The sequence below is a fragment of the Bombus terrestris genome, chromosome 15 (assembly GCF_910591885.1).
Source record: "Bombus terrestris chromosome 15, iyBomTerr1.2, whole genome shotgun sequence".
NCBI classification, from domain to species: Eukaryota; Metazoa; Arthropoda; class Insecta; order Hymenoptera; family Apidae; genus Bombus; species Bombus terrestris.
Window position 1 is genome coordinate 9,791,923 of NC_063283.1, and position 12,021 is coordinate 9,803,943.

General features: G+C 28.4%; 2 protein-coding genes across 9 annotated transcripts; one reads left to right on the forward strand and one right to left on the reverse strand.

Moving 5' to 3' along the window:
• The first annotated feature begins 496 nt into the window (after positions 1 to 496).
• LOC100648577 (polyadenylate-binding protein-interacting protein 2) lies at positions 497 to 2,716 on the forward strand. 2 transcript variants are annotated; one of them, XM_003401230.4, is made up of 4 exons: positions 497 to 652; positions 1,214 to 1,417; positions 1,514 to 1,702; positions 1,818 to 2,716. In XM_003401230.4, exons 2-4 carry the CDS (start codon positions 1,247 to 1,249, stop codon positions 1,914 to 1,916), a joined length of 459 nt encoding a protein of 152 aa, XP_003401278.1. In that variant the 5' UTR covers positions 497 to 652; positions 1,214 to 1,246; the 3' UTR covers positions 1,917 to 2,716. The 2 variants fall into 2 exon arrangements, with proteins under 2 accessions (XP_003401278.1, XP_003401279.1); XM_003401231.4 differs by lacking the exon at positions 497 to 652 and adding an exon at positions 753 to 894.
• A 2,022-nt stretch (positions 2,717 to 4,738) lies between these two features.
• LOC100648462 (catenin alpha) lies at positions 4,739 to 11,982 on the reverse strand. 7 transcript variants are annotated; one of them, XM_048412967.1, is made up of 10 exons: positions 11,761 to 11,982; positions 10,815 to 11,156; positions 10,002 to 10,734; positions 9,370 to 9,396; positions 8,324 to 8,557; positions 7,647 to 8,249; positions 6,892 to 7,569; positions 6,746 to 6,748; positions 6,464 to 6,638; positions 4,739 to 6,321 (listed from the first exon to the last, which is right to left on the reverse strand). In XM_048412967.1, exons 2-9 carry the CDS (start codon positions 11,129 to 11,131, stop codon positions 6,474 to 6,476), a joined length of 2,760 nt encoding a protein of 919 aa, XP_048268924.1. In that variant the 5' UTR covers positions 11,132 to 11,156; positions 11,761 to 11,982; the 3' UTR covers positions 4,739 to 6,321; positions 6,464 to 6,473. The 7 variants fall into 7 exon arrangements, with proteins under 7 accessions (XP_048268924.1, XP_048268922.1, XP_048268923.1 ...); XM_048412965.1 differs by having other exon boundaries at positions 4,739 to 6,326; XM_048412966.1 differs by having other exon boundaries at positions 4,739 to 5,870; positions 11,761 to 11,981.
• Between the last annotated feature and the right edge of the window lie 39 nt (positions 11,983 to 12,021).

Below are 12,021 nucleotides of genomic sequence, written 5' to 3' on the forward strand. Positions count from 1 at the left end.
CTGCTGGAACTCTGAGCAAATATCTAAAAAATCTAAAACAAAAATTAACCAAGTTATTTGTTTTAAAATTTGAATTTAAGAAACATTGAATTTAGCTATGTAGGATTCATAGTACGCATTTCCTCCTATAATGGAAAATTTAAATTTTAATAATCTTTCTATTTACGCATTCACTATAGGTTACATATATTATATGATAGTATAGCTTACTTTTTCTCATAGGATACGATACAAACATATGCCAACAAAAAATAACAAATGAATTGTAGAATAAAATTTATCCGATTGATATTTTATTTGTTGATGAAATAAAATTATTCTCTTATATCTAGTCTGTCTGCTAGAAATTTATTATAAAATCATAATAAATCATCTAAATTACCTAAAATGTAAGAACATAGATTAGTAAAAGGTTTAAGATCTGATTAAGTATATTTAATCATTATAACATTTAGATCGGACTAAATTATGAAAATTATATATATTTATCAAGTTTTGGAGCACAAAGCACATTGCTCCTTTTATATGTGGTGGCAGCACTATCCCAGTTTTACTTCAAGGGTTAATTTGTGTTGCACGACACGTATTTTATCCATGAACTGCGTAAATCGTATTTTCTATCACAAATTGTTCGAAACTACACCATTAAAAGGTACATCTATACTTTACATTTGTGAAATTATCATCTCTTCCTGTAATAACAACGGATAGGCGGTATAATTATGAATAAAGATTAATAAATATTGCTTTGTCGATACTAAAAGTAGACAGTTAAAAATGGTCGCCTTGTAACAGATCTGTCAAGCAATATTTTACCATATCCGATCGTTACGATGCAGTAAATACCATAACTCTAAATTTTTAGTTGTCAGCGTGTTCAACAATAAATTTAAAGTAAATGCAAGAACTAATTAGTTTCTATGATATAAAATGTAATTTCGTGGTTGATGCTGCCATATGCGTAAACGAAGCTATTGTATATTTATTTCGTTCACAAGCTTCGTTCATGTAACAGAGTTCAAGCTTCTCTCTCATAAACATTTTATAATTCTTAAATATTGTGCTAATGCTAATAATAGCTAATAAAATTACTTAAATAATTCATTATTAAAAACTAATATGGAAGAATTATTTATGAAAAAAATGTAAATATAACTATATATATATATGAAATCTTCATAAAAAATTAAGAAGTAAATTGATATTTTTATAGATTATTCACTGTATTGTTAAACACATATCTGGAATGAAAATGAAGATTCCAAACAATCGTTCGGGGAACGATTATGGGAATGAAACAGGGATTATTTCCTATATGGATAATAGTTTTGAATCTGAAATCGATGTACAAGGAACTGAAGAGAGCGATTTTTCTGAATACCTTTGGATGGAAAATGAGGAAGAATTTGATAAAGAGGTTTTGTAACTATTGTTTCAATAATGATTGAAATATTCAGACATGAAACTCTTTTTTATAAGATTTTGATAACATGATAGTAATTAAAAATCATAGGTGATCCAACAATTAATGGAAGAAGAGTTGACAGAGGAATGTTTAAAAGCAATGTGGGAAGAAGAAAGACAACATGAACGAAATACAAATTCTATTGCTTGGTCCACTGCTACTAGCATGCCTGAGAATGGTGCGGAACTTTGTCAGCAACTTAACAATCTAAAAATGCATGATGACCTTGCTAAGCAGGTATATCTCAATTTATCTTTTAATAAAAATTAATTACATACGAATACTGTAGAGATAAAGAATATCATACTATATTTTATATATACAGAATTTCATACAGGTAATTTGTTTTCAGAGTACATTGAATCCAAATGCAGCTGAATTTGTTCCAGCATTCAAATCGGCAGTAACATCTGTAAGTACACCACCAGAAGTTACTGCAGAATCATCATAGAAGCCATATATTCATTTGTTTAACTGAATAAAACATAGGCTATATATATGGCTAATGTTTACCAACTTCAGTAACACAGTTGTATTAACTGAATTGCATTAAAAGTTAAATGACTGTCCCTTCACGTACAAAGGTATAATGATCATCAAAGCAGATAATACATAATGCTGTTATATGATATTTACGAGTAATGAAGTCAGTTGCATAACCATAAATTGAAAAATATATATTCAAATTTTTATAGTCGTGAGATATTGCATAATATTATAAACATTTAATTTTACATATATATTTTTCGGCGATATATTGAACAACGTGACATGCCAAAATCACTTGTTATGAAAATTTCCAATTTATTGTTTTTATTTTTAACTGAAGAAAAATATATTCAAATGTGGTCTATATAATTTATACATTTGGTTGGAAGAAAAGAATACATATACGAAGTTTCATAAGTTATATGTATACACATTCAACAATGAATTGTTGCATCCAAGTGAACACTACCTTTTTTTTTTAATACTTTCAGAATACTCCTTTTATTCTGATCTGAGAGTTTTTATATACTATAGTATGCGTTTCTGAATGAAACACTTTTCTAAGAGTTCCTTTTGTAACACTTATTTTATACTGGTATACATCTTCTGTAATCATCAACATGAATTAAGAATATATACTGAAGTCGTTAAGACTGATGTAAGTAAAATGTTGCATTAAAAATTGTATTGCATCCAATACATATTTCGTTGATAAAACAATACTTAACGCATCTAATTATACGAGAACAATTTTAATCTTTATTTTTATTGTCAGTTCTTTTATTTAAAAATACCTATGTCATAATTCTCGTCCTCTATCAGCATATGTCTTGAAAGACTTGAAGATCTCAAGTGAAAGTCTTACACAGGCTGTGAAGGACAATTTTTCTGACTCTCTTTTATAATGTTGAGAGTCGATGTATTACTTACTTTAATTAAGTAATAAAATTTCTATAAAATATAATATTTTGAAACTGACTAGGATATATATATGAAATGTAATATTATTGAAAAATACTATAAGTGGTGATTGTATTTTCAATTGTTAACCAAAATTCAGCTGATACAAATGGTACAAGTATAAATTTTTCAACCCTTTCCATTACCGTGTTATCTGTTTACATTTTGTGAACCACCTTATAAATTCTATAATATTGAAACTTTTAAGGAATAAAATTATATTTTAATAATGTTAATTATACACGCCACTTATATGTGCTCTTTGGATACACGTATTTATGTACAAATTCTATTAATATTTTTTGCATTGTGATAGATACATACCATCAGGATTTTATAAGATTGCATGAACTAAATTTGTATTACTTTAGTCACAACATACTTTACTATAAATGCAGCAACTGTGATTATGAAGCAAATTAAATAGATTTATCATATAGATTGTTCACAGTTAAAGAACCTTGCATTGATTTCATGATGTTTCACATTATTCTGCTTTTAATTCTTTTTCTATGTGTCTCTTCTACTTATGGATCCTCATAAAAAAAATAAAAGTAAAAAAAATAGATGAAAAACATAATAACATATTTAGTTAAAAGTAGAGTGAAGAAACAGATATTTATAGATTTATTTAAAAGATTCAAATTTAGTGGTGCATTAATCATATGAAACAGCAATTTCTTTTAACTTTTAAATTTATTTTAGTATGAAAAGAGACTGTTTTCTAGATTTAAGCTTATTTCTTTAACAGGATCTGATGTATATTTAATTCTATACCAATTTGTTAAATAATATCGGTAAAATATATCAATTAAAAGCACCTATTTAGTTTATATAATTTTACTTTCTGCGATAAAATTAAAAAAAAAAATGTAAGTATGAAACATTACTAATAGTCATATAAATATATATCTTGTAGTCATTAAATATGTGTCAATTCAAATGACATGCAATGTTTATATCAATCATATTATTAACATTTTTAGTAGCATGTCATGTATATCAATAAAAGCTGTATTTTATCAGTAGAAAAATATAACAAAATTCATCTGGTTATGCTATATAACTATATGAACATCATATAATATATTATTGCATAATACTTCGTGTTTTCCAACACTTAAATTATCTCAAATTTAAATAATGTCTGAAAATAAATATCACGTTTTTTATGAGTTATTTCAATAGTACCTGTATTTATTTGGTGTTTCATTATATTCATACCAATAATAATAAGATAATTTAAATTTTAAGAAGTGAGCGATTATAACCGTTTCATATTATGTACGATGAAAAATACTTTAAAAGTCATGAAAAAAAATTATTATTCAGTAGTATGAATAACTTAAATATCTAGATCAACAAGCACAAATACTATTTTGCTTTTATTTAATTTATGTGGTTGTGCAGGATATATATTTTTTTCAATTTTATGTTAGTATAAAACGAAAAAAAAAACAAAAAATTTAAAATGTAAAAAATACAGATAAACTTTTTGTAGCAATAAATCTTTTTTTAAGTGCCACTACAAAAGTAACGTGTAGCGGATTAAGATAAAAATAATTATATTGTTTAAGCAAGTGTGTATTATTATAATTATATCATTGCCATTAATCATTTGCATTTGCAATTTCCTGTATTGTATTATTATTTCTGTAATATTTAGTATATAAATGAATTATATAAAATATAAATTTATGTAATGCATTTATGATGTCCTTTCCTATTGATTTATAATAGTGATTATTATAATTTTTTGTATGGAATAAACAATTTATTTCTGAATATAATGCACAAAATATTAGTAATAGTAAAAAAGAAACATTTGTTAAAAGCATCACCTTGTATTTGGCAGCATATCAGTATATATATAACTACAATTAAATCTTACAATTATTTCTATATAAATTAGTATCAGTTTTACAATAGTAAAAAATTGATACCAATACATATTGCATTAAAAACTATGAAATGTGAAATGTTTTTATTCCATATATTCTGCAAACTCTTTAATATATTCCAATGCAACATTTACTACAATAACTATACTAATATAAATAAAACAATACATATTATAATGTTAAGCACAATTATATATTTCTATTATGTATTTGCCACACGTACAACATGTTATTTTTGTAATAACCAGAGAATCATAATTTAATATTTGCTACAAAATTTGTAAATGTAATAAATTTCAATCGTTTTTCGAATATAATATTTCACTCATTATATAAAGTATGAAATTGGTATCAGTTTTTTTACAATTATTTCTTATATGCTATAGGTAATATAAAATCATCATAAAGAAGATTTTTTTTAAATGTATAATTATAATCATATTTACTTATATACAATCATTAAATACTTTGATCTGCAGTCTCTTTATTCCAATGCAATACTGTCTTATTTATATTGCTTTTATGCAAGTTTTGTTGACACACAGTAACACGTCTTCCACCTAATTACGAATATGATATTGAATAACAAAAAGTCCAATTTTTAATCAAATTCTCTAGGAAAACGTAAAATACATTAAAACATGTATGCAAGACAGATATATAAAGTTAAATTATATAAGTAAAAGATTTATGTATAGAAAAAATATAATTTGTTACATCAAATATATTTATATAAATGAATTCTTATACTTTCATATTGATTACTTGGAATTATTAATATAATTACCACTTGGAAGAATGTTAACATTATTATTTGTATCTTAGTTGTTTTTTTCTTTTTGTAAAATCATAGCAAAGTATTTATCAATATTATTGTCAAAAAATTCATTATAGTAAGAAACTGACCTCCGTGTAACATAGTAGCAAAAATTCAAGGCCTGTAATTGTTATTAACATTACTTAAAATAACAGCCTTATCTTTTTATTGTTAGAGACCTTATTGCTGGATATGTATAAGAATGTGTGCTGGTTATAAAATCGTTGAATAGGGTGATCTATATATTAACAAAACAGAAAAATAATTACCAATTTCAGTCCAATACAAATTTCTGATATTACAACAAAAATATGAGATCTTTGATAAGTTTATGTATGTATGTACGTAAGTATATATACGTCGCTCATCATTTAATACCACTTAATAAAATTTTATTAAAAAATGTAAATTTTTATCTTTTATAAATAATGATAAAAAGGATAACATTTCTCTAGAATTGATACTTAATCAATAATACAAATTTTATTGTACAATTAAATATTATAGAAATGTTCAAATTGTAAATTTCGTTTGCAAAAAAATACGAGATATTCCAACAGTGGTAGTACAATTAGGTCATTTTTCTTGAAAATGTAGCCTTACATGCAAGAATCTTATTCTGTTCTTTTAATTTATTTTTATATGAGAAATTACTTCCTGTCCGGTTATACCACGATTGCTGGAGCACCCTGTACTTCATGACAATAAATTAACAATAAACATAGATTCTGTGTTTTAATTTTATACTTAGTAGAAAATAAAATATTTTATTCATACAATATTTTAAAGGTGATGCTGTATACTAGACTCTATCTTTATTAAATTACTTACACATAAGATCTTAAACGCTTTCTGTAGGACTCTGAAATTCGGAAAGTGCATGTATCGGGTTTTGCACCTTTTTCTGTGAACCTTTACGTACTTTTGCCCTGACTTCTTCTGGTCTTTCAGGACGTACCAATGGTTTCTTTTCTGGTGCTTTCATTTTCCATACAACAATTGGAGACTGTATAAACAGAACAAATATCAATTACGAATGTATAAGGAAGATAATAATTATAGTTTCTCCGATGTTTAAAACAGTAAATATATATTTGTTACATAGATACTTACATACTACAAAATCCAATAGTTAGTCAGTAAGAAAGTTTTAACATTAATATTAATTAAATATATGAATCGTATATATGTAATTCACTTGTTTAGAACGTAAAATACAGAAATCAAGGAAGTAATTTTAATGTGTGAAAGGTACTTACAGTTACTGTAGATTGTCGAGGATATTTGGTTGAAGCAACATACGAAGCCTTAACAGTTAGTACAACTGCATTCATTAGATTTTTAGCTGCCTGAATGAGAGAAGTTGCACTATCAAGTCCAGATACAATTAATTCTCCACTAATATTTTGTACGTCTGCTTTAACTTTGCTTGTAATATTCATTTGATGACAATATAATGCTATGCGTTGTAAGTATGCTAACAGATCTTTTTTAGTAGAACTTTCTGGACACTGATCTGCTATTTGTCTCGTTAATTTATCTAATTTAGTCCCGGCTTCAGAAATTTTCTTTGCAGCGTTGATAACATCCATAGTTGTCTTTAACGGTCCACGACCTCTAGTGAAATCAGTCATTTCCATCATGATCATACACATGTGCTTTGCAAGAACAATAATATCGTTCCCTGCATCGTCCCACTTGGCAACTTCTTTATCGAACTTTAGTTTCTCACTCTTGAAGTATTCTACTTGCTGTAAGATTTTTTGTTTATCTTCTTCTGGCATTTTACGCATAGCTTCACGAGCCGTAGTAATTCCGCTAATTTCTGGATATTCATCAACACCATGTTCACCAGTTTGAGCACTCGATTTACTACGAGTTTCTAATGTATAATGTTCATCAAGTTCCACGTCTTCTGGATCCAAATCCTCATCCGCCTAAAATATAGCATATATAAATAAAGCGAATATAGTAATAAAGATACAAACTAGAAGTTTATACTGCATTTTCTTACTCTGTTCATCAATACGGCGCGTCTAATTTCACGAACACCGTCATAAACCAATCTCGAAGCATCTATAAAATCATTTTCATCCACATCTTTAGCAGGATTACTACCCAATGCATCTACCGCGACTTCTACTCTCTGTGCAAATTTTGGCATAACTTGTTCCCTTAAAACTTTCACGGCTTCTAAAACTCGTTTCGTATAGATACAAGGCTCATAATTATCCATTTCTGCTTGAACAACGTTACACACTCTGGCAGATCGTCCACGGATTGCACCCGCGGTTCTATCTAAAGTATCAGCATCACCTTCTTGTAATGCTAATACACATTTATTTACGTCTTCCAAGATATGATTTTCAGATACAGCTAAGAAATCATCAATGGTAGTAATATCATCGACAGCTTCTGTTAATACTCTTACTTGATTCTCCCATGCTTGCCGAAATACTTCCATGTTATCTAACGCTACTTTAGATCGATTACGAGCTGCAAGAACACGGGCTGCATTGATTACTTGTGGACACAGGTTCCCAATTTGTGCTGCTGCATATCGAACCATTTTTACACCATCTTCGTTTCCGGACATACTACATACTAAATTGGCAACCTGAATAGTCAATATCATATTAAAGTTATTATAATAAAATTAATATTTTAGATATATATAGTTTAATAATATACCTCAACTAGCTTATTGGCATGCTCTGTAAAAACAAGTGCATATTCTTCCACTTCTTTATCACGACCATTTCTTGCAGCTTCAATGAGGACCAATAAAGGTACACTTGTTTCCAAAAAACTATCAGATACATGATCTACTACGGCTTTTCGTAATTGTCTACGAAGATCGCGAGTTTTTCTGCACATATGATCAATTGCTCTCTCTAAACCTTCGGATTGTTCCTTGACACCCATCTGTTAAAATACATGTACAATTAAAAATATAAACAATAAAAATAAATGTTTTATGAGCATTCAAGTAAGATCTAAGCTATTTCTTTACTAATAGCATTAAAGTGTAAGATAGAACACTTTTTTTAATAATTGTTAAAAGGATAAATGATGATTAGCTAAGAGATTATTTTATTTTATTATTTAGAAGATGTATTTTTTCAATGCAAGTATTTTAATATATATATACATATATCTTACAAATTAACATACTAGTTATGAAAATTATACTTCTATTTAATTTAATGAAAATAAATCTTTCTCAAAAGAAGCTATGTACATAAGCAAACATAAAAAAATAATATAGTATAATAATATACCATAGTACATTGTATTATGATATAAAGAAAGCAATGATTTGCTTCATTGTGAAAAGAATCTTGTAAATAAAAAATATATGTGTATACAGTTAAAATCAATTTAAAAATAATTTTATATCTATTTAATTTTACATTGCAAATCTTAAGTTATGTCTGAACTATAAACTATTTGTCTACACTATTTTATTTATTTAATTTCTATGAATATATAATTATATTACATTTGGTGCTTTTCTTGTATTTTATATATCTACATAATATATACAATTGTGCAATTTAGAGGATAACTGCAAAATGTATATTGAGTTATTAAAAATTATTTGATTAGTGCTTATTGTTAAATAATATATAAATCATGTGTAGAAAAGTACAATATTTTAATAACATAAAAACTTCTTGCTTAATTTGTAAATTATACGCAAGAATAATAAGAAAACACAAGATTTTCATATTTACCCGTTTCCCACCCCGAGCAAGCTGTAACTGCAGTCATCAAAAATAAAAAACAAATGAGTAAAATGAACATACCAATCATACATAAATCAATTGTGATAAATAATAATATATTTATTTATGTGTTTTAAATGTGTTTCTGAATATATTTGTTTTTGTATATATTTACTTATAAATGCATCATATAACGAATGTATCATTACGTATTGTACGTTTAAATGCTATATGTTACAGAGTAAGATACAAACTAAAATAAATTATATAAAGTAAATATAATATTAAATTTCTCTACATCGCTGCAATTATTAAAATTTATTTAACACGTTGACGCCGGTGCCGATATTCATGGTTTTCTCCGTGGGACGGCGCCCGAATTCACTATCTGCTTCGTGAGGCGGCGCTGGGTTACTACCCATTTTGTGAAATACATGTGTGACCCATCGCCGTCCCTCAGGACAGACACGCGTGACCCACCGATGGGGCACGGCGCCTTACGGAATAGATACGTGCGACCCGCCGATGGGCCGCGCTGGCGTTAATGTGTTAAATATGTGTTATTGTATGTATACATAACTTATATACATACGAAGTATATGTTTTAGTCATGGAAGTACAAAAATCCACAAAGTACTTACATTATTCATATATTCACTCAACAAATCCTGAAGTGCTTGCCTAACTGCATTACATTCTGCAACAATGCGTTCTCTGCGTTCATCTCGAGTGCATGAAGAATCCGCCATCAATGCAGCACCACTGATGATACTTTCCAACCTTTCCTCAAGACTAGGTCTTGTACGTACTTCATTATATGCAAGTGGAGACATTACCATTCTTTCATCAAAATCATCTAATGCAGCAGCTAATTCTCCAGGTCCTTCATAAGGATGTTGGCTATCAACTGGAGTCTTTCCTTGTGCTACGTCATTAATGGTATTTACAGCTTCACATACTTGCTTCAAAACATAATCACGGTTTGCTTTTGCTGCAGCTAGTTCCGGATGTCGAACATAAACTTTGGAGGCAGTAAGAAGCATAGTAGAATGCTTTTTAAGAACAGCTCTTGCTGCAGCTAAGTCATCTCTTAATTGAGGATCTTTTAACTCTTGCTGACGTTTTGCAGCTTGATTCATAAGTTCTGATGCATTTCTTCCAAATTGTTTTATGTTTTCTAATAATTCTCCTTGTGAAGATGCATTTTTCAATTTTTTTAAATCATCTTCTACCACATGAAGTGATTTCAGCAACAAATGCACATCAACCATGTCTGCTAAAATAAGCAAACGTGTTACTGCAGATAACAAGTTCCTTGCTGCACGAACCATGTTCCCTCTTTTTAAAGAAGAACAGGGATCTTCAGAAAACTCTCTGTAATTAATTAACAATAACGTTAAAATTTAATTAACATTCTCTGTATATACTAGGAAAATATAAAACAAATATAGTACCTAGCAGCAATGCTCATTGCAGCACCTGTCTTTTTTACTTCCTCAACAGCACTTAACATTTCTGCAGTAATGTCAGGATTTTCATAAGCTATTTGTTCACCTTTCTCAATAAAATTGCTAGTTGCTTTCTCAACAGTTCCAACTAAAGCACTAGCTCTTTTTGATTTTCCTTTCTTTTTCTTGCTAGGACCCTTTGTATTTACAAGCGTAGTAACTTGTAGAACCAAGGGTTCCAATGTTTTTTCTACAGACATGGTACGGATCTCCAAATTCTTGGGATCCCATTTCAAAGTTATTGGACCAAAGTGATCAGACATTTTTGTTATTTCAAATAAATTAATTCTGTAAACCAGAATAATAATACACAAATACATAATTAATAATAGTATAATACAACATTACCTGTGCTCTTATAATATAGTACAGATAATTTATCAAATTAACCTTTTTTCTTATCAATTATTTTTTTATTATCATTATATTTGTGACATTTATTTAATATGTAATACTAATAGAATAAAATTCCACCTTTCCACTTACTTATCTATAAAACGAAAGCGACTAGACGATATAACTTTGATTAGAAGATATAAATATTTGAAAAAATCAGGGTGCGTCAGGTCTGATTATTCACAAAAGATTCACACATAGAAAATATTTAGTATGAGATACACTACTGCTTTGTGTTCTGGCCACAGTTCGGGGCCGAATCTGGCCAGAATGCAAGGGAGGGTCTATACCAGGAATTCTGCCTCGGCGTGAAATAGATGGATAGAGTGAGAGTGAGTCAGTGGCGGTACTGGCGGTTACATTTGTTTATGTTAGATACATATTGCAAGAACTCTCACTGTACGAAAGCAGTTTTAAGTAATGGTGAAGATAGCGTACAATATAAGGCAGAATTCCTACTCACGATACAATGCATTAACTGTAACAATTTTCTTACCTTCATGAAAAATTTACAGTTGAAAATAAAATGTATAGATCGTTAATAAAATCCACGTAAATTAACACGTTTGTTTGAAAAATCAGTCACATTGGAAATCAAAATTTCAACACAAACAATCCCATATCACTTCGATGTATCACCTATTTGCCATCTACTCTTCATTCATGACGTCATTATTTCCGCTGAAGTTAGAAAATGAACGACACCTCCAGAGAACCGGTCTACGCCCGAAGCTCGAAACACGAATGCTAAAGCGAT

Bases quoted from the DNA above. Each gene is read 5' to 3' on its own strand.
- LOC100648577 (XM_003401230.4), top strand. From the start codon at position 1,247: ATGAAAATGAAGATTCCAAACAATCGTTCGGGGAACGATTATGGGAAT. The intron at 1,418-1,513 runs GTTTTGTAACTA...TAAAAATCATAG, and splicing joins AGGAAGAATTTGATAAAGAG to GTGATCCAACAATTAATGGA. The intron at 1,703-1,817 runs GTATATCTCAAT...ATTTGTTTTCAG, and splicing joins ATGATGACCTTGCTAAGCAG to AGTACATTGAATCCAAATGC.
- LOC100648462 (XM_048412967.1), bottom strand. From the start codon at position 11,131: ATGTCTGATCACTTTGGTCCAATAACTTTGAAATGGGATCCCAAGAAT. The intron at 9,397-10,001 runs GTAAGTACTTTG...TGATGACTGCAG, and splicing joins TGAGTGAATATATGAATAAT to TTACAGCTTGCTCGGGGTGG. The intron at 8,558-9,369 runs GTAAATATGAAA...GTATTTTAACAG, and splicing joins TTGCTCGGGGTGGGAAACGG to ATGGGTGTCAAGGAACAATC.